Source organism: Equus caballus, chromosome 5, assembly GCF_041296265.1.
Source record: "Equus caballus isolate H_3958 breed thoroughbred chromosome 5, TB-T2T, whole genome shotgun sequence".
In the NCBI taxonomy this organism is placed as follows: domain Eukaryota; kingdom Metazoa; phylum Chordata; class Mammalia; order Perissodactyla; family Equidae; genus Equus; species Equus caballus.
This window is the reverse complement of record NC_091688.1, coordinates 6087496-6110192: the sequence shown is the minus strand read 5'-3', so window position 1 is coordinate 6110192 and position 22697 is coordinate 6087496. Positions and strand designations below refer to the sequence as shown.

The 22697-nt window shown below is 41.0% G+C and overlaps 1 protein-coding gene and 1 long non-coding RNA gene across 12 annotated transcripts in view; one reads left to right on the top strand and one right to left on the bottom strand.

Annotated features, from left to right (window-relative positions):
* The first annotated feature begins 480 nt into the window (after positions 1–480).
* The window catches only part of SELP (selectin P), a 46615-nt gene continuing 24398 nt past the window's right edge, over positions 481–22697 (top strand). For 5 of the 11 annotated variants that reach the window (XM_023640202.2, XM_070266162.1, XM_023640204.2 and 2 more), the window contains exons 1-4: positions 739–830; positions 5640–5732; positions 17306–17396; positions 19346–19732. In XM_023640202.2, coding sequence (XP_023495970.2) covers positions 828–830; positions 5640–5732; positions 17306–17396; positions 19346–19732 — 574 coding nt within the window. In that variant the 5' untranslated portion in view covers positions 739–827. 11 annotated transcript variants of the gene reach the window in all.
* On the bottom strand, positions 17214–18052 carry LOC138924009 (uncharacterized). Its single transcript, XR_011438460.1, has 2 exons — positions 17906–18052; positions 17214–17521 (listed from the first exon to the last, which is right to left on the bottom strand). It is a non-coding gene; the product is annotated as an uncharacterized lncRNA (long non-coding RNA).

Genomic DNA, 22697 nt, shown 5'->3' with positions numbered 1-22697 from the left:
CTCCTTTGATCATACAACAACCCTGTAAGGTAGGTTCTGTTATTATCATTCTGTTTCACAGTTGAAAAAAACAGAGGCATAGAAAGTTCAAGTAACGTGCCTAATGGAAAGCCACACATGGAGCCAAGATGGGTCTCAGGTAGCTTAATCAGAGCTCGAGTCAGTGCCACACAGCCTTTGACTCCCACACACTAAGCCTTCCATCTTTATGATATGAGAAACAGAAGTTCTTTTCTAATTATGACCCATGTCTATTGTATATTTCATTTCAAAACTGTTTCCAACAATCACTCCCAATCGCCAGAAAACCCTCAGTGGCTTTTCCCTTTCCTACCTTATTATGTTTCATTACTATTTTTGCTCCTTTCCCTTAGAAGCCTGCTGGAATAGTAAATATTCACTGAGATTTTCCAATAACTGGAAAATTTACTATAGGATATTGTGATTAAGACAAAGTATGTTTTCTGAATACATGATGTTACATTGGGACTCACCTCATAATCAACGGAAACCTGACCCCTAGGGGTGTGGGGACTGTTCCTGCACTGCTCAGCCTGGACGTCCAGGAATGACTCATGCTTGCCCCTGCTCCAGCCATCTTCCATGGAAGTGGGTGACCCCTGTGCCCTCGGTGACTGGTGTTTCTAAGCTGCCAGCAGGGCTCCCGTCCTATCAACGTTCTAAGCTCGGGGGAAGGGCTGTGGTGAATTTCTGGAAAGCGAATAGGAAGTTGCTTTTCTAAACAGACTGACACTGAGGGGAGGCAGCAAAACTATAAGAAGTCTGTCTTGGACAGACGGCAGAAAGCCAACCGAGTTGCAAAGGAGATGGTAAGTTCATTTCTCTTTCTTATGGGAAGGGGATGAGCTGAAGTGATTTGGGGCTGAGATAGGCAGGCAAAGGTTCAGAAAGTGAGAAATAGCAGCAGCCATGGAGCTTTACGTTGACTAGCCCTTTGGAGTATACATTTCAAAACCTGCTGTCCACTTTGACCCTCCTCATATCCTTGTGAGTGGAGGTTGTAATTCCCATTTTACAGGTGAAGCTGCTGTGCCTTACAGAGGCTGGGTGCTTTACCGAAGGCCGCATTCAATGTTGTCTGCATCTGGACTCCTGTCCTCTGGCTCCACAGATGCTGTTTTTCCTATCAGGGCTTTTGGAGTAGATCTTGGTAAACCCTCCACACTCTTCTTCAGGACTGCTCTTCTCTCTGGGTTGAATGCAAGGCTGAGCAAATGCCCTGGGTCAAGCCTACGGTTGAATGGTTTCTCATCCCCAGCCCTGCTAACTCTGTCTCTGAGCCCTACAAGTCTGCTGAGACTGATGTGGAGCATCTACACGGTTCCCATTTCTGCCTTAAGTCTCAATCCTGTTAGTGACTCAGTTTCCTCATCTGTAAAATGGAGATAATAATAGTATTCTATTTTGTAGTGTCATTGTGAAGATTAAATAAGATTACACCAAAAGGTATTTAGATCTGAGGCTGGCACATAGTAACTGATTCATAAATGTTAGCTATTCTTGTTATGAGAAAGAGAAAATTCTTGGGCTTTAGTGGAGTTTGGGATCCGGGGAAGATCCAAGGAAAAAGGCATTCTTGAGCTCATTAGCATTATCCTAGATAAGACGTACATGGTTTTACCTCCAACTTACCAAGAGTATCTCACACAGTTCCAGGCTCCAAAATCCTGCAGTCTGTGGCTAGAGAAGAGCCAGACTGTCTCTGGTTTAGAGCCCCTTTCTGTGGGATTCCAGGAGAAAGTAGCACTTAAACTTGATTTATCCCACCTCTTTACTTTACTGTAGTCCACTTTTCAAACGCCATGAAGATGAGGTAAGGCCCAAACCACTTCAGCTCATCCACTATAATGAGGACATTCTGTGTTGGGGAGAAGAGAGCTAAGAGGACGATGAAGAGAAGAGGAAGGAGTCTGCGTCTGTCCTAAGTCTGAACCCCAATGACATAAGAATGTAGATGACTTTGTCTCCTGTTTTGCACATCATATTTCTTCTGAATTGCTCAACTTAAATGAATGAGCAGTTATTCTCCCTTCCTTCTATTCTCTTTGGGATCCTCCCTTATTTCAGAGGTCTGTCAACATATCGGATCATAGAGTTCTTTGAGATTCTGATGAAAGTTACAAGCTCTCTTCCTAGATGAAAACACAAACATCCACATAAACACCAAGCTTTGGGACAACTGCAGGGGTTCCCAGACCTCCACACGGGTCCCAGGTTAAGAACTCCACCCTATCACCTCCTATGCTTTATGCTTAGAAGCTCCTCAGTTGGCATCCTGAAATTAGACTGGAACTCTGCATTGAAGTGCTAAGAACTCCAGCCCTGAAATTGTTTTAAATATTCCAAAGACAAGATCTCCTCTTTTGCTCTTGAACACATTTAACCTTTGGGATTCAGGAATCTCAAACTCTGTATATAATTTGGCTTCAAGTTCAGAGAGTGGCTTCAATTAACCTCTAGGACCTGAGGGAAGAGGTTAAGGGTTATCTGGTGGGGTGTTTTCAATCAGATAGCTCTCAGACAAGGGCTCCAGGTTTGGGACTTAAAGTTAAATTATGCCAATATTCATCAGAGCTTTAGGGGGCTAAGGAGCAGGTCTGGATTCGCTTCCACTTATACCTTTTAACCATCGTAGGTCTGTGGCTTCTAGTTCTTACTCTTTCTTCCATTACCTGATTTTCAAAATGCAACTAAATGATTCCCACTCTCTTGGGCTGGCCACCAGCTCTTAGAATGTGCAGCTTCAGAATTCTGTAAATGGAAGCTTATTATTAATCAAGAACTCAAAAATCAAAATGACTTACCACAGAACAGATGGAACTGAAGAAAGACCCTGGACCTAACCCTAGAGAGTAGAAACGTGGTGGTTTCATAAATGACATTCATTATATTGTCTTCTAGGTGTCTAACTTCTCTGTTTGAAAAGCAAAACAGAAATTTTATAAAGTTAAACACAAAATTAACCCTTGATATTTGTAGGAATATAGCTCTGCCATTGTCCAAAAGACTAAAAATTTTAGGTATGCTACTTTATTTTTAATGCTAATATTTCACTCAAAATAATGGCAATCAGTAGTCTGCTTTACATATATGCTTTGATTCTTAGAGTTGATGTCCTGGGCTCCTACTTGCCTTTAGTTCTAATTTGCTTTTTGGATTAGAGACCTCGTTTTTCACTGTGTTTCACTTTCTACTTTTAAGTTGGAGCTACTAATATTTGTGCTATGCCACCACACAGAAACGTAAGGGAAATTGTCAGTTGTAATGCATTGTAAAATCCGGACTTTGCCACCAACAAGTTGTGTGGTTCGCTTCCTCAACGACCCTCACATCAACCTCCCTCCCTTGCCTTCTCATTGACCCCAGCCCAAGCCAAGCTCTCCTTAATTCCCACTGGGACTATCACAGTAGCCTCCTGCAGCTCAGCCACCCTGCTTCTAATTCATCCAAAAAACATTCTTAGATGCACCTGTTCAGGATGATTCTCTGTTCGGAACCCTGGAAATTGGATCCCTTCTACCGACTGTCGTTTCAGACCCACAAGATCTGGCCCCAACCTATCTTTTCAATTAAGCTCTAGGACCTCCCAATTTTCAACATCAATCAGACCACATCACTACCTCTCTTAAAAATTCCTCTGCCCTGCTCACTTAGAATAAAACCTCCTCCCCTTGTTTTCGCTTCCAAATCCCAGAGTGATCTGTCACCAGATCTTCATTTCATGCTCTTCTTCCCCTTGCTCATTCTATTCCAGCCACACTGATGTCTTCATGTTCTCTGAACTCTCCACACTTCACTTCCACCTTAAAGACTTTGCATTAGCCTTTTCTTCTCTCTTTAACGCTCTTCCTCCTGCTTCTCATGATATGGTTTCTTCTCATCATTCTGCTCTTAACTTCAATGTCACCTCTTTGAGAGATCTGCCCTGACCTCTCTGTCTTATATAACCAACCAGTCATTCTATCACACGACCCCATTGAATTCTCTACCTAGCATATATCGTTATCTTATATTTTTCACATTTACTTGTTCAGTGCTCTTGTGCGTTTATTGGTGGTTGTTTCATTGTTTGTCTCCCTCAGTAGAACGTCCATTCCATCAGGACGGGAATTATGTCTGTTTTTACCATTTTAATGTCAATGCATGCCTAGAACAGTGCCTGACACATTGTAGGCAATTAATATATCAATGGTTATGGAAATAATAATGGGAAAGTACACAGGCAATATAGAGGGAGCACATAACGTGGTGTGGGGTGGAGGAGATTGGTGACAGGAAAGGCTTCTCTGAGGGGGAGATTTTTGGACTTATAGAACTAGGCACACAAGAAGGAAAGGGTGCCCTGGGCAGAAGAAGAACATGGGGAACATACAGTACATTAAGGAAACTATAAGATGTCTGTTATAAATGTAGAATTTTGTTTGTGTGGGGGTAATTGAGGGGTAATGGCAAGAGACGAGACCAGACAAATAGGAGGAAGCCACATCTTGAAGGGTCTTGCATGTAGCATCTTGAAGAGATTACATGTCTTGTTCAGGGAGTAGGAACAGCTGATGGACTTTAAGTAGTGAAGCAATATTATCAGGTTTTTGTGTTAGGAATATCGTTTGGACTGTATTAGAGGGAAAGAATTGAAGATGGGTAATCTTGAGGAAAAGAGACCAATTAGAAGATGATTGCCCTGGTCCAGGAAAGCAACAATGATATCTGAACTAGTGCTGTAGCAGTAAAGTGGAGATTTGGAGAACAACCAGGTATCTATCTTGTCAGAAGGTAAAGCCAACAGGATTTAGATGATGAGAGATTGATGTGAAGGGTTTGGACAAGGGAGAGATCCTTGGTCTTCCCTCCCTGGTCCCACTTGATGGAAGACTTTGCAGGTGGGTTATAGGGTCTATAGGTTATAGACCCACAGGTCAGTGATATTGTCTGTTAGTAAGAACATACATCCCTTATATGAGCCCCACTTGGTGCTAGAGGCTTTCAGAGAGTCACACCCACCCAGGAGGGTTAGATTGAAATTTGCTTTCTCCTCCCCCACTTCTAAGAGTTGCTGCTATTTGATGCCCTTTCAGGCTTTCCTGAGACAGACCACCTATGGTAACAGTCCTTGATTCCCTTACTTCTCCTCCACTTACCCCTATAGCCCACCTACATGGAGTTAAGAGAGTGAGTCCTGCTCAATTGTTCTCTCACGTGGGGTGTACAAGAGAGTGAGCCATCATGCCCCTTGTTTCTCTCACACTCAAACAGAATGATACAAAGTGCCAAGAGCATATTTTTTTGCACAGCCTTCTTGTGCTCTTCTACCTAATTGTAGTACACCTTTAAATTTGATGCAGTTGCTGCTGCAACCATATGTACTTAGTTATAACTATCACATATTTTCCCAACATTTTCCTATTCAGCACACGTGCATCTTACTTTTTGTCATTTTCCTGCCATTGTTCAATAATTTATTCATTCATCCATAAAATATTTATTAAGCATTAAGCATCCGCTCTCTACTATGGCTGGGATTCAGACCTGATGAGTCAAAGCCCTTGCCCTTGAGAAGCCTCTGCCAGCAGCTCCCTCCGGACACGTGCTCAGATATTTGCTTTGCATTTGGATTGTAGACCTCATGCTCCGGAGGGAAGTCAGGGATGGAGATGCTGACTGGGGGCCATTGGATGATGACCATGAGAAGACCCCAGGAAAGTAGCAGAGTGGTAAGAGAATAGGGTCATGGGGCAGGAACCCAGAGGAATCTCTGGTTCTGCAAGTGAAGGCAGAGTGTTTAGGTAAATTCAGAGGAAGACTCAGAAAAATTGCTCAAAGTGTCAGCAAAGAATCAAGACAATAATCAAGGGAAACATTTTAAGCAAAAGGAAGTGGTCAGTAGTATTTATTACTAAAGAAAGGTCAAGGAAGATGAGTGGAATTCTTCACTGGGTTTGGCAATTAGAATGACGGTGCTAAAGGTGGCAAGAGCAGTTTTGTATGCTGGTGGGGTAAGGAGCTGGAGAGTAAAGGGGAAGCAAGAAGTTACAAAAGCTGAACTGTAAGGGAAGGAGAGAAACTGGGCACTGAGAGGAAGACAAGTAGTCCAGGGAAGGATATTTTTCGATTCTGCTTCTAAAGTTGCACAGCTGTGGTCTACAGCATAGGAGGGCAGAATCTCTTTCCGTGGTACCATTCCTGCCAACTTTGTAAGCCACCTGGAACACTGGCAGCCATAGGACTCCCACTTTCATCTAGTACCTCTTTCTGTGCAAAGTGAGTTCAAGGGAAAAACGGTTACTTCCTTCCACTTTCTCTCTGCCCCCTCTTCATCCCTTAATCACTTTTAGTTCTTTGGAAAAATAAAGTTAAAGACAACCAAGGTGTGCAGCAGCCTTAAAGAAGTTTTACACAGGCACAGGATGTTCTTCTATTGACAAAGTCTCAGACCTTCCCAGCAACTTCCAGTTAGAAGCAGGCTGCCAGAGAACATTAAAGCTTAGCAGAGCGTGGGGCTCCTTCTCCTAGAGAGATATTTCCTCTTGTTTCAATGCTTCACTTGCTTAGTAACACAAGGATAGAATCCTTAGCTCTTCAGCATCCTACATCCAGCACCGTCCTGAAGACCACAATGTAGAGCAGGAGTAGATATGCGAAGGCCTGCCCGCCCCGAAGAAGTCTCAGGAAAATTATTACTTGAAGGAAGATTTTTGTTTGTTTGTTTGGTTTTGGTTTTATTTATTTATTTGTTTGTTTTTTATTGAGGCAACATTTGGTTTATAACATTATATAAATTTCAGGTGTACATCATTATATTTCGATTTCTGTGTAGATTACATCGTGTTCACAGGCCAAGGATTAATTACTATCCATCCCCTTACACGTGAGCCTAGTCATCCCTTTTGCCCCCCTGCTCCCTTTATCCCGTCTGGTAACCACCAATCTAATCTCTGTATCTGTGTGTTCGTTGTTGTTGTTGTTGTCTTTATCTTTCATTTACAAGTGAGATCATACAGTATTTGACTTTCTCCCTCTGACTTATTTTGCTTAGGATAATACCCTCAAAGTCCATCAGTGTTGTCACAAATGTCAAGATTTCATCTTTTTTATGGCTGAATAGTATTCCATTGTGTAAATATACCACATCTTCTTTATCCATTTATCTGATGATGGGCACTTACCTTGTTTCTAAGTCTTGGCTATTGTGAATAATGCTGCAGTGAACATAGGGGTGCATGTATCTTTATGCATTCGTGTTTTCATGATTTTGGGGTGCATACAGGCAGTAGAATAGCTGGATCATATGGGTAGTTCCATTCTTAGTTTTTTGAGGAGTCTCCATACTGTTTTCCATAGTGGCTGCACCTGTTTGCACTCCCACCAGCAGTGCATGAGAGTTCCCTTTCTCCACAGTCTCTCCAACACTTGTTATTTCTTGTCTTGTTAATTATAGCCATTCTGATGGGTGTGAAGTGGTACCTTATTGTAGTTTTGACTTGCATTTTCCTAATAATTAGTGATGTTGAACAGTTTTTCATGTGCCTGTTGGTCATTTGTATATCTTCTTCAGAAAAATGCCTGTTCAGATCTTTCGCCCATTTTTAATTGGGTTGTTAGTTTTTCTTGTTGTTGAGATGTATGAGTTCTTTTTGTATTTTGGATATTAACCCCATATCAGACATATGGTTGGCAAATATCTTCTCCCAATTGTTAGGTTGTCTTTTCATTTTGCTGATGGTTTCCTTTGCTGTGCAGAAGCTTTTTAGTTTCATGTAGTCCCATTTGTTTATTTTTTTTCTTTTGTTTCCCTTGCTTGGTCAGACATCGTATTTGAAAATATGCTGCTAAGACTGATGTCAAAGAGCATACTGCCTATGTTTTCTTCTAGAAGTTTTATGGCTTCAGGTCTTACATTCAAGCCTTTAATCCATTTTGAGCTAATTTTTGTGTATGGTATAAGATAATAGTCTACTTTCTACTTTCATTCTTTTGCATGTGACTGTCCAGTCTTCTCATTTAATGAAGAAACTTTCCCTTCTCCATGGTATATTCTTGGCTCCCTTGTTGAAAATAGCCATCCATATATGTGTGGGTTTGTTTCTGGGTTCTCAGTTCTGTTCCATTGATTTGTGTGTCTGGTTTTGTGGAGTACTATGCTGTTTTGATTACTGAAGCTTTGTAGAATACTTTGAAATCAGGGAGTATAATACCTCCAGCTTTGTTTTTTTTCCTCAGGATTGCTTTGGCTATTCGGGGTCCTTTGTTGTTCCATATAAAGTTTAGGATTTTTTTGTTCTATTTCTGTGAAAAATGTCATTGGAACTTTGATGGAGATTGCATTGAATCTGTAGATTGCTTTAGGGAGTATGGACATTTTAACTATGCCAATTCTTCCAATCCAAGTGTACAGACTATCTTTCCATTTCTTTGTGTCTTCTTCCATTTCTTTCACAATGTTTTATACTTTTCAGCATACAGGTCTCTCATCTCTCTTGTTGTTTGTTCCTAGGTATTTTATTCTTTTGTTGCAATTGTAAATGGGACTGTATTCTTAATTTCTCTTTCTAGTACTTTGTTGTTAGTGTATAGAAACACAACTGATTTTTGTATGTTGATTTTATATCCTGCAACTTTACCATATTCATTTATTATTTCTAAAAGTTTTTTGGTGGATTCTTTAGGGTTTTCTAAATATAAAATCATATCATCTGCAAAGAGTGACAGTTTCACTTCTTCTTTTCCAATTTGGAACCCTTTTATTTCTTTGTTTTGCTGATTGCTCTGGCTAGGACTTCCAATACTATTTTAAATAAGAGTGGCAAAAGTGAGCATCTTTGTCTGGTTTCTGTTCTTAGAGGGATAGCTTTCAGTTTTTCTCCACTGAGAAGATATTAGCCATGGGTTTGTCATATATGGTCTTTATGATGTTATGTTTCCTTCTATATCCATTTTATTAAGCTTTTTTTATCATAAATGGATGCTGTATCTTGTCAAATGCTGTCTCTGCATCTATTGAGATGATCATGTGATATTTATTCCTTGTTTTGTTAATGTGATGTATCACATTGATTGATTGTGGATGTTGAACCATCCCTGCAACACCTGGAATAAATCTCACTTGTTCATGGTGTATGGTCTCTTTAAAGTATTGCATTCGATTTGCTAGTATTTTGTTGAGGATTCTTACATCAAAGTTCATCAGGATGTTGGCCTGTAATTTTCTTTTTTTCTGTTTTCCTTTTCTGATTTTGGTATCATGGTAATGTCGGCCTCTTAGAATGAGTTAGGAACCACCCTCTCCTCTTCAATTTTTTTGGAAGAGTTTGAGAAGGAAAGGTAATAAGTCTTATTTGAATCTTCAGTAGAATTCACCAGGGAAGCGATCTGGTCCTGGACTTTTATATTTTGGGAGGTTTTTGATTACTATTCAATCTCCTTACTGGTTATTGGTCTATTCAAATTCTCTATTTCTTCTTGATTTAGTTTTGGAAGGTTGTATGATTCTAATAATTTATCCAGTTCTTCTAGATTGTCCAATTTGTTGGCATAGTTTTTCATAGTATTCTCTTATTATATTTTGTATTTCTGAGGTTCCTGTCATAATTTCTCCTCTTTCATTTCTGATTTTATTTATTTGAGCCTTCTCTCTTTTTTCTTGGTGAGTCTAGCTAAGGGTTTGTGAATTTTGTTTATCTTTTCAGAGAACTAGCTCTTAGTTTCATTGATTTTTTCTTTTTTTTTTTAGTCTCTATTTCATTTATTTCTCCTCTGCTTTTTATAATTTCCTTCCTTCTACTGATTTTGGGCTTTGTTTGTTCTTCTTTTTCCAGTTCCTTTAGATGCACTGTTAGATTGTTTATTTGAGATTTTTCTTGTTTGTTGAGGTAGGCTTGTATTGTTATAAATGTCCCTCTTAGAACCACTTTGGCTGTATTCCATAAATTTTGGCATGTTGTATTTTCATTTGTCTCCACATATTTCTTTATTTTTCCTTTGATTTCTTCATTGACCTGATCGTTGTTCAGTAGCATGTTGTTTAAGCCCACATATTTGTGGCTTTTCCAATTTTCTTCCTGTAGTTGACTTCTAGTTTCTTACTGTTGTGGTCAGAAAAGATGCTTCATATTATTTCAGTCTTCTTAAATTTATTGAGACTTGTTTTGTGGACTAGTATGTGATCTATCCTGGAGAATATTCCACGTGACTTCAAAAAGCATCTGTATTCTGTGGTTCTGGGATGGGATGTTCTGTATATATCTACTAAGTCCATCTGATCTAATGTGTCATTTAAAGCCAATGTTCCCTTTTTGGTCTTCTGTTCGGATGATCTATCCATTGGTGTAAGTGGAGTGATAAAGTCCCCTACTATTGTTGTGTTAACTGTCTATTTCTCCTTTTTTTGTCATTAGTAATTGCTTTACATATTTAGATGCTCCTATGTTAGGTGCATAGATATTTACAAGTGTTATATCCTTTTGTTGGATTGTTCATTTTATCATTATGTAGTGCCCTTGTCTCTTGTTAGAATTTTTGTTTTAAAGTCTATTTTGTCTGATATAAGTATTACTATCCCAGCTTTCTTTTCATTGACATTTGCATGGAACATCTTTTTCCGTCCCTTCACTTTCAGTTTGTGAGGGTCTTTAGGACTGAAGTGTGTCTCTTGTATGAAGCATACATACGGGTCTTGTTTTTTTATCCAATCAGCCACCCTATGTCTTTTGATTGGAGCATTTAGTCCATTGAGATTTAAAGTAGCTATTGATAAGTATGTAGTTATTGCCATTTTATTACGTTTTTCTGGATGTTTTAGTAGTTCTTCTCTGTTCCTTTCTTCTCATGCTCTCTTCCTTTGTGCTTTGATGGCTTTGTTTAGTATTACATTTGGGTTCCTTTCTCTTAATTTTTTGTGTATTTATTATAGGTTTCTGGTCTGTGATTACCATGAGGATCATATACAATAACTCATGTAAACAGCAATATAGATTAAGTTGATGGTCTCTTCAGTTTGACCTCTTTCTAAAAGCTCTATTCTTTTACTCCCCTCCTCCCATGTTTTATGTTTTTGACATCATATTTAACCTCTTTCTTGTGCATGTGTATCTGTTACCTTCTTATCATGGAAGTAGATAATTTTAGTACTTTTGTCTTTTGATCTTCATATTAGCTTCATAGATGGTTGATCTGCTACCTTTACTGTATATTTACCTTTACCAGGAATTTTTTGGGGGGGTTTGGGCGTAATTTTCTTATTCCTATTTGTGGTCTTTTCTTTTCCACTTAAACAAGGCCCTTTAATGTTTCTTGTAAGGCTAGTTTATTGGTGATAAACTCTTTTAGTTTTTGCTTGTCTGGAAATCTCTTTATCTCTCCTTCCATTCTGAATGATAACTTTGCCAGGTAGAGGATTCTTGGCTGTAGGTTTTTTCCCTTTCTGCACTTTAAATATATCATGCCACTCTCTTCTAGCCTGTAAGGTTTCTGCTGAGAAATCAGCTCATAGCCTTATAGTGTTTCCTTTGTATGTAACTTGTTGCCTTTCTCTCGCAGCTTTTAGGATTCTCTCTTTATCTTTAATTCTTGACATTTTAATTTAAATGTGTCTTGGTGTGGGCTTCTTTGGGTTTATCTTGTTTGGTGCTGTCTGTGCTTTCTGTGTCTGGATGTCTGTTTCTTTCCTTAGGTTAAGAAAATTTATAGCTATTATTTCTTCAAATAGATTCTCTGCCCCTTTATCTCTCTCTTCTCCTTCTGGGACACCTATAATACAGATGCTAGTGTGCTTGATGTTGTCACAGGGGTCCCTTAGACTGTCCTCATTCTTTCTAATTCTTTTTTCTTTTATCTGTTCAGCATGGGTGATTTCCTCTAGTCTTTTGTCCAGCTTGCTGATCTGTTCTTCGTCTACTCTGCTGTTAATTCCCTCTAATGATTTTTTCCTTTCCATTATTGTATTCTTCATTTATTTTTTGTATTTTCCAATTCTTTGTTGAAGTTCTCACTAAATTCATTCATTCTTCTCCCAAGACCAGTGAGCATCTGTATAACTATTAGTTTGAACTCTTTATTGGGTAGATTTCTCATCTCTGTTTCATTTTGTTCTGTTTCTGAGGACTTGTCCCATTCCCTTATTTGGAACATATTCCTTTGCCTCTTCATTTTGCCTCTTTCTCTGTGCTTATATCTATGTATTGGGTAAATCAGGTACATCTCCCAGTCTTGTAGAGGTGGCCTTAAGAGGTGCCTTATGAGGCCCAGCAGCGTGCTTCCCTCTTGTCACCAGTTCCAAATGTTGCAGGAGTGACCCTTGTGTGGGCTATGTGTGTCCTTCTGTTGTGGCAGGGTTGCACTTGCTGCAGGTACATGAGGAGGCTAGGCTGTCCCCCGGGCTGCTGGTCGTAATGCTCAGCTGTGTGCAGCTGCCATGGTCCCTTCAGTCACTTTATTGGACATGGGGGGCCCCAGCACAGTTGGCTGCAAGGTCTAATAGTACATTCCTATTGCAATTTTTTGTTAAGTAAGAAGGGCCCTGGCATGGCTGGTTGCTAGGCTAAGGGGCTCACAATTGCTCTAGGCCTTCTGGCCTACAAGACTGTTGTCAGCTTTCAGTAGTGCAGCTGGGTGGGGCCAACCCCAAGCATGGCACTACACAATTGTTTCAGGTGCTGGAAGGTGGGGCCTATTCCCTATGTGGCTGTTTGAGAAGCACATGTCTGCTGCAGCTGAGAAGACCTACCACCCACAGGTCCACACACCCTGTCAGCACATGCCTCATGCATGCACCCTGACCCCCTGAAGTGGACCCATTTGCCCCCATGCAGAGGCCCCACACACTGTCACGTGTGCCCTACCCAGCAGAGGCAGACCCACTCGCCTGCTGCAGATGTCCCATCCACCCCACCTATGCTGGCCCACAAGTTGCCTGAGGGCTTGCTGTTGGGTGGGGCTAGTCCCTAGGGTGGGCTGCCTGCCCTGGCTGAGCTGGATTAAATCAGTGCCCTAGTGGGTGTGGCAGACCCCTGGACTATCAGGCCAGGGGAAGAACTCCAATGGCATCTGCCAGCATCTGTATCAGCATGCCTGTACAAGGTCACAATAATGGCCACTGCCAATGTGTCAGTCCCTGGGGAGGTGGTCCCAGCCTGGGGAGGTCTCGCCTCTCGCTGAGATGCACCTAAAGCCTATCAAGTGAGTCTTTTTCACCAAAGGACTGTGTACTTTACTTTCTGGTGATTTTAGGTTGCTTTTCAGAACAGGTGGAATTGTGTGTGGGCCCTTTAAGAGCAGGCTTTTTCTTTCCCTTGTGTTCAATGGTGTTTCTGTGGGTATTCCCCATGGTTGTTAGTAGCTAGCAAAGCCACGTATTATGACTCTCATCTCGTACTGGGTCCAAAAGCTGCTTATAGAAGCAAAGGTCTCCTAGTCAGATCCCCTACTCCTCCAGGGAATGCTTCGCAACTTAAGATTGCTCCTGGCCATGAAGTATGGTGGCTAGAATGTGGCTTTTTCCTCTCCAGAAAGAAATTTCTGCCTCTTCCACCTCAGTCGGCACAGTTCCTTGTTGTGGGGGTTCTTTTTATCCAGTTTTCAGTTCTCTCTCAGGGGTAATTGTTCCAAGGATAGATGTTCAGAGTTCTCCTACACTGCCATCTTCCCAGCAATCTCCTCGAGAGAAGATCTTTAAGCATTGTGCATCCTCCATACCCACACACAAAACCCTTGTCAGTTGCCAGAGTCAAAGTGCTGCCTTAGAGTTAACAAAGAGATTTGAACTTTGGGTTCATTAAACGTGGATACACTTGGTGGGTCCATGAACCTTCTGAAATTGTCTAAAAAATTGCAAGTGCGCATTTTTTAAAGAATCTTGACTATGGCCTTTATCAGACTTTCAAAGGAGTTCATAAGCCCTGTGAGCATAACAATCACTGTGTTAACCTAACACACCCTCAGGTGAGCAAGCTTGGTCAAGTCCTCTAAACTCATGGGGTCTCGGTAATGGCAAGTGGTGGTGGCCCCATCTTGAGCATTCATGGGCCAAAAGACCTGCCACAGAATCCTGGAGGAATGCTGAACTGACTTGAATTAATCTTCACAGTCTCCTGCAGTTCTTAAATAATCTATGAGAGGTGATTCTAGGTATTTGGTGATTTAAAAAAAATGGGAAACTATGGTCTGTTGGAGCAGGGATGCACAATGACTTGCATTTTCCTATCTTGGATGTTGTGCCTCGAGCAGTATCACCTACCAGCCCTCTAAAACCTTAAATGTTTAAAACCAGCTCTCCCTCTCTCTCTCTCAGTTTTGTTTAAGCCAAACCATCTTTAAAAGTTTAAACAAATAAACAAGTTAAAATATGAAACAGCTCTGTTGGTATAGTGGGTGGAGTTGGGCATGGTGATAAGGGATCTGGAGCCTGACCCGGTCACCCTCCCCACACACTTCCTGAGCCGGCTCCAAAGCCAGAGAAACCCCTAGAAATACTCCGTACAGGGAGAGAACCACTTCCTAAGGGCATAGGAAGAGCACCACTAGACTAAAATCACTGCATTCCTCCTCCAATCTACCTGAGAAGAAACCCAGCACAGGTTCAAAGACAAATATGGGGCTTCCCTTCATGAGGGTTACAACCCCATGCTCTTCAGTAGCAATATTTTTGCTTTTGTACCTCCAAAACAATGCCAGAAAACTATGTAACCTCGTGCACCTTTCTAAGTGGAGAGCTAAAATTTTCATCCTAAGTTTTAAAAGTAATAAAAGATGTGATTTCCAGTACATTGTAAAGATTGCCCTTTTACAATAAATACATTTTACATCATTTCTTAAAGTTTATCTAATGGAATTAAATACTGTAGTGATTTGAAAAAAAAATGCAAACAAGCTCCTAATAATAGGAGATTTTATGTTATTCATTTTCTCTTCTTTAATCTCTATTTCTATTCTACATCCTCTACAAAATTTTAACCTAATAGAGTACATTTTTAAGCTTAAAGTATTTTTCTTAATCACTATATCATGCTTCTTCACAAAAATAAAAATATACAAAATTTAAATCGAAGTCTCTACATGATAAAAAAATCTTTCTTTTTGATTGAGTTAGCATGACAATTACTTTTAGTACACAATTAAATAAAGCAGCATAAATATACTACAAATGTTGATAAATAACTAACTTTTATATTTAAAATGCTATTGAAGATGCATCTCCAAATGAGAAGAGGGGCTTTTTCCTTATTTGTTCATGTAACCAACCATGAATACTAGTTATGGATACAACCAGAAAGTTTCAGCATCAATCCTATTCCTATATTTTGTTTTTGAGGATTCAAACATTGAGAAACCTTATTCACATGAATAAGTAAATGAAAATGGAAGTTTTATTATAGCAATCTCTCAATTCTTTGAACTCCTTCCAATTTATATGCCCAAAATTACATAGCGATTTATCATTAAAATCTAGTCGATGGTTTAGCATCTGACAACTTAATTGAGTTCAGCCTCAAAGTAGATGAAAGCAGACGAATGAAAACCGCTGTATTTGAAAAGGATTTGTCACACTACCTTTTGAAGCATTCAAGTTCTCAATACCTACCCCAATATTTCGGATTGTCTCTGTCTGGTATATCAATGTTATTTGATGTGCCAAACACCAAGGGCAAGGCCCCATTCTAATTAAGAGTCAGATTAATTAAACACAGGCCCGCGTGATTTTCAGGAAAGGTGTGATTTCTTTTGTAAAGTGGGAGAAAGACATATTCTTAGGCAACTTGGTTTTAGGAAAGTACATGTGGAAGTTGGGAATCTGAACATAGATTTACTTATTCTCCTTGGTGGTGCATCCTTGAGAAGTCAGGCTCATCCTGACTTAAAGATTTCTGCTGTAGCACCTGGCATGGTACATTTTGAGTATTGCATAGAAAGGTGGTACTAATAATAGCTGGTGAGACAACACAATCCAGAAAGAACTCAGTGGGATCAAGTCCCCACTAAATGATTATCACCGTGCTTCCTGTGCAAATAAGCAGCATAACATTAGGATACTCTCAGTGTTTGATCATAGGCTCTGCAGAGGCCAATTGATTAGCTTCTTAGCTCATAAGAACACAAAATATGCCTATTTATCAAAGCCAATATTCAGAAACTCAGGCTGTATTCAATAGTGCATGTGCATGTCCACACACACCACCACCACCACTCCACCACCACTACCGCCACTAGAGTTTGTTCTGTGGCAATTCAGAATTTCTATATGGGGGGGTGGTTTATGCAACATTCTGGCTGGAAGAATGATAAAGCTTCGACTGCAAAGCAAGTGCACAGTTTTTGTGTTGGTGGTTATGCTGGGGTGGCTTTGGAAGGGTGCCGAGGCAGCAGCTAGGCTCTGTCCTGTCATGCACTCTGTCATCTACAACAACAATGCAGTATGGATTTAGAAGCGTGGAGGTTTATGAAGGTAAAATAGTAGAGAGGAAAAAGCTCTTGCTTCAAAGCCAGGCTCTGCTGCTGTCATTTTAAAGATATTATTTTAGACTCTCCAACCTTCAGTACTTTTATGAGCAACATGAGGGAATTGGACAAGATGAGCATTTCCGGGACTTACTTGTCTGAAAACATTTAAAAAATGTTAATAGATTTGATAAAATCCCAGCAGAAGGGAGCTCCTGAGAAATTATACTTGCTAGAGATCCAAGAGGAATAGGTTTGTTATATACACATTAATAAATATTAAATGCATATGTAGACACATATGTATATTAAACATTAAGTAGTACTGTAGATACACGCTGAAATGGTAAAGCAAGAAGACAAAACATAGACCAATAATACAGTATAGATGGCATAGCATAGCACAAGTAGTTGATGCTCTGTGCATCAAAGTATAGGTCAGACATTATCTGTATGCCTCAGGGAGTTTTCATGTGACTTCCTATTATTCTCAGTATGGCATACTAGTTCTTAAAGGCAGATTATTGCCTAATAATGATAGCATTTTTCTTACATGCATGTCTCAAAAGGTATCATAAAAGAAAAATATTAGTGGCACAAAGTAGTTACTCAATAAATATTTGTTGAATGAACGAGGAAATTAATTTTGTCTTCAGCCTTAGTATAGCATCCAAGTGGGGTAGGACTTGGAAGCAGGGCAGCGAGAAGCAAGAAGGGAGGAGAGGGCTTGTGCACCGCCCCCCCCCCGACAATGGAAACAGGCAGGATTATAACTCAATATAATGATTATTAACTAGAATTTTTTGGCCACGATGATTGTACATGGATACTAAAATGAAGTTTTCTTTTCTTGTTTCAGGCCAGCTGCCTAAAAGCCATCTGGAGCTGGAGATTTCACAGAGTGGTCTTCAGAAGTGCACAACTTCTTTTCTTCAGTGCCCTGATCTACGGTAACCTTCATACTAACACTTCACCTGGCCCTGAGTAATTAGGTGGAGTCCAGAGGCAAGTGGGAGAAGTTAAAGATGGTAGCCAGTTGTTGTGAGGCATGAGAAAACTGTCCAAGCCCAGATTCCTGGAAGAAAAATGCACCCAACACCATCATATTGGTAGAAAAGTCTTCAGGAAGAACTTAGATAAATCCAGGACAAGTTTATCCAACAGGCACAGGAGGCACAGGCCCGCGTGATTTTCAGGAACTCACAAAAATGTTTTAATTTCTTTAGAAATTATTTTCTTTTAACTCAAAGAAACTGTTTTAGTATATAATATTAATATATTCATCTTTATACCACTGCAACTATAAAATATAGTTTTTAGTATGTTATTATAAAGAAAGGGGCCTACCAAGGCAAAATTACCTCGAGTCCACAAAAGTCATAATGCAGCCCTGGCCATATCAGAATAAAGTCTTAAGGCAAAATATTGCAATAGAAGTGTCAGTGAGGGAGGGACTGACCTTCATGTGGGCAGCATGGTTGAATAGGAACAAGACTTTATAAACAGGAAAGGGAGACATTTCCAGGCCTGATTGCTTGCAATGTAGACCTCTTCACATGGGCCTGGCCTCTTCTGGCCCAGGGGAGCTCCCACTGGCTAGAAGAACAATATCTGTCATCATAGTGCCCTTTATGCTGTTAAAGGGCACATTCTTCATCACAAACACTTGTAAAGAAGTGAGTAAGTATGAGGCCAGCCCAGTGGCACAGCAAGTTACTATTTTAAAAAATGGTTTCAAGGGGCTGGCCTGGTGGCACAGCGGTTAAGTTTGCACGTTCTGCTTCGGCAGCCCAGGGTTCACCAGTTTAGATCCTGGGCGAGGACCTATGCCCTGCTTGTCAAGCCATGCTGTGGCAGGCATCCCACGTATAAAGTAGAGGAAGATGGGCACGGATGTTAGCTCAGGGCCAGTCTTCCTCAGCAAAAAAGAGGAGGATTGGTGGCAGATGTTAGCTCAGGGCTAATCTTTCTCAAAAAAAAAAAAAAAAAAGTGAGCAAGCAGAGATGAAGGAAGTAGAAGTAGAGTAATTTATCAAAGAGAAACAGCCAAGAGCAGTAGAATGAGTGTAAGATTGCGAACCAGGAGATCTGATTTCTAACCTGCCTCTGCCACAAACTCCTGTGTTTCACTCAAGTACTTATTGAAGACCTGTTAAGCGCCAAGCTCTACGCTCGATGTTAAGGATCCAGCTAAAAAGAGACCAGCATCAGGATTCACAATGCAGCAGGTGTGGACCATGTCATATAAACAGACATCACAATACATGGCCATGAGGGAGGCAGAGGCAGAGACAAGGTGCAGTGGGAGCCTGGAGGAAGAAACTCTAAGCCTACCTAGGAAGGTCTTGGAAAGTATGGGGAAGAAGTTTACCAGGCACAAGCCGGGTGGGCAGCCAGGACAGCAGGAAGAGCATGTGCAAACACACAGAAATAGTTCTGTTTTGCTAAGAAAGTAAATATGGCAGGTGATAAGGCTGGGCCAGCAAGTAGGCTCCAGATCATAAAGCATCTTATTTGCTATGTGAAACGGTAAAACCTGTAGATACAAGGCAGCCATCAAGACATTTTATGACATTTAATTTGGGCTTGGGCAAATTATCTAATATGCCTCCTTCATTGAGAAAAGGAGAAGATTAGATGACCTCTAATGTCTCTTCCAGCTCTGGTATCTTATGATTAATACCAAGGATCCTCAGAAGAAGACATTTTCCTATTCTGACTTCATGTATATTTTAAGTGAAAGATGGAAACCACTCTTTCCTTAAAACAACTACGTTAGTCATGTTTTGGGTATTCATCTCCTAGTCAGAGACTCATCTGACTTCAAAGAAGTGTACTTATGCTCACAGCCTCCTTCTGATTAGGGATGCTAACCCGGCACTCACTCTCCCTTACCCAGAACTAGTGAACCAGAGAGAAGTGGCAGCGTGGACTTACCATCACAGCAACAAAACATACTCATGGAACGATTCCCGGGAATTCTGCCAGAAGTACTACACAGATCTGGTGGCCATCCAGAATAAAAATGAAATTACTTACCTCAATGACGTCTTACCTCGCCATAGCTCTTACTACTGGATTGGGATCCGAAAGATCAATAATAATTGGACCTGGGTGGGAACCAAAAAGACGCTCACCAAAGAGGCCGAGAACTGGGCTGACAACGAGCCCAACAACAAGGGGAACAACCAGGACTGTGTGGAGATATACATCAAAAGCCCAAGAGCCCCCGGCAAGTGGAATGACGAGCCCTGCTGGAAAAGAAAGCGGGCTCTATGCTACACAGGTAGGGTCTTCTCTACTCTGAGGTCTCTCTGTTTAAAAAACACCCTCCCTGGTTGGTTAACATAATCAGTGAGTCGATAACATTGAAGTCACAAGGTCAGGGACATGAAAACAAAGAGTGAACTGTTAATCAATCAGCATTTTTGAGCACCTTGAAGAATATAAAATCAGGATCAGAGAAAACTGGCCTTTTGAAACTAGAAAGAAATTTTAATATCAACCAGCCCACCCTTCTCATTTTATAACTGATAAAATAGATGCTCAGGAAGTCTTAGTCTCTTAAAATTATTGTCCAGGGCTTTTTGGCAGCACTATGCCATAGTATAAGAGAGAGGATAGTTGAGCGGAGACTTAGCCCTGCCCCAAGGAGACACAGCTGTAACTAACACCTGTTGAACATCAATAGGCTTCGGGTATTGTTATTAGTTCACGTGCATTTAGTCCTCCTGAGAACCTCATCAATCAGATCTTCCTATTACTCTCATTTTGCTGATGAGGAAAAGGCTCAGAGCTGTTAAGGATCTGCCCAAGGTTCTAAGCTGTTTAATGATGGAGCCAGTTTCAAACTCATGTTGACTCTAGAGTTGGTGCTTTTTAGCCACCTATGCTGCCACGTTCTTTGCTCTACACTCTTATGAGACAGTTTCAGAACAGGACCAAGGGTCACAAACGCTTTACAGATTGCCTTCAACAATAACATATCTTCAGGTGTGTTGGACTTTGGTGGGGGGTTGGTGGGTGAGGAGAGGGAAGAGGTAACTGAGGTGAGACCCTGGGAGTGTGTTTGATTCTCCTCTCCCAGTTCCAGAGGAAGCAGACATGCTTGGAAGTTGGGACTTCCTGTAGTCAAGTGCCTAATGCCAGAGCTGACTCCATCTTTCTGACATGGCTTCGCATCTAGAGGAGCCCCTCCTGCCCCGTGTAGCACAGGAACACTGTGTCTAGGGAGAGTATTGACTGCCCTGGGCAAGAGAGTCCTGAGTACTCTGAAGCTTCTTCTTTAATAAATCACCTTACCGATGTCACACTCTGTTGTATATGTTCTAAATCCTTTAGATTACAAACACACCCCCCCCCCCCCACCAGAAGCCCTCAACAGTACAGAACAAAATACACAGTACGGAGTATTTCCTCTTCTTTCTCCTTCTCCTCATCCAAGCTTCTGGGCTGAGGGAAAATATATCCATAAAGGCATTGTCATGTAGTCAGATACCATTTTATAAACAATTTATTGTGAAATAAATAAATAAAATAACGACTTGTTCTTCCCAGACCAAGAGGGACATTAGCAGAATATTAGCTCATCCTACTGCTCTCCTGGCAGGCTGCCCATCCTTCCTGGGCACTGCATCCTAGAACTGTCCCTATCAGATCGTCTCGGCTGTCATGAGATGTTCCAGCACGCCACTGCTTCCCCTCCCCACCCAACCTTCAACACACGTTTCTGCAAGACGGTCTTCCCCAATAAAGCTTGCAAAACATTACAAGACAGAAACGAGATTGAGAATTGCTGGCGTGAATGATGCCACTCCTCTAATCTGCAACAATGGCAGCAGACATCACTAATTGGTACAATTTCGCCTGAATGCAGTTGGCTCCCATCTCCACTAACACAGCCACTCTCATTGATTTTGCCATCCAAGATGGAAAGGGTAGAGGGAATTATCGATTTTCTGTGGGAGATAGATGAGAAATAGATATGTATACTGCAACAAGACATTAAGTTGGAATAATTCTCTACTTGTCAGGATTTGTTAGACCTCAGAACAGGCTATCAAAAGAATATTTATTCATTAAATCATCATTATGTTCTTTCCTGGAGATCCAAAGGAATAAAAAGTTACTAAACTGCCTGAAGCCCTGAAATGGAGTTGAATACAGAACATTAGCTGTTTTTCCATTTCTAGAGTTCTGAGATCCTGAGGAAGCTACAATCAGAACCAAATTTGTATGCTCCAAGAGCATAGAGCAGGCAGATGTTGATACTATAAGGTACCACTGGGGTCAAGTTTAGAGGGCAAGGTGAATAGGATGGAAGATGAGGACCAAACTTCTATCTACCAGCTACTGCTGCCTCCTGCAACTTCTCTTTCTTGGAACCCCTCCCACTGCCTCAGGGCAGCTTCACCAAACTCAGGGCTGCCATGGAACTTCCTCCTGTAGAACCTTTTGCATGGCTTACAGAATTATAGCATCTCACAGTTGAGGGGGGACATAGAGCTCATTAGTACAACTCTCTGTGTGACATATGGATTTCCTTCTGTAATAGATGCCAAAGTGGACCAATGTGTGTCCAGGGCTTAGTACAGAGGAAGCACTGCCAGCAAACAATCTAGCCACTAACCTTGCCCTTAGCTGTGACCTCATCAATAAAAACATTGGGGCTGGCCCTGTAGTGTAGTAGCTAAGTTCACGCACCCCACTTCAGTAGCCCAGGGTTCAGGTGTTCAGGTCCCAGGCACAGACCTACACTCCATTCATCAGGCCATGCTGTGGCAGTGCCCCACATACAAAATAGAGGAAAATTGCCACAGATGTTAGCTCAGGGACAATCTTCCTCAAGCAAAAGTAAAATAAAATAAAAACATCAATACTCAGTGCTTTCAGTGTATTGATTTTAATATTAACCCTCCACAAAGTGCATAGTGGATATACCTTCAAAGAGTATCTTGCAAGAAAGAAACCTTGACCCTTTTCTGTTCCGTCACCAAAGTGGTGCAGCCTGAGTGAGGGTCATGCTCTGCACCCTCTTAGCCTGGCACGTTTAGACCTGTGAAACATCTCCTCACAAGGTTGTTTGTCCTTTACCACATGCATGTCTAAAGCATCTCATTTGCCTCCTCTGTTCCTTTACCGTATGGTATTGGGCATAGATTTGAAATGAATGAAAGGTGGAAGGGTTTTGGCCCTAATGTTGGGTAAGTTGGGCTCAGAGAAGTAACTTGCCTGAGGTCACAAACTAGTAG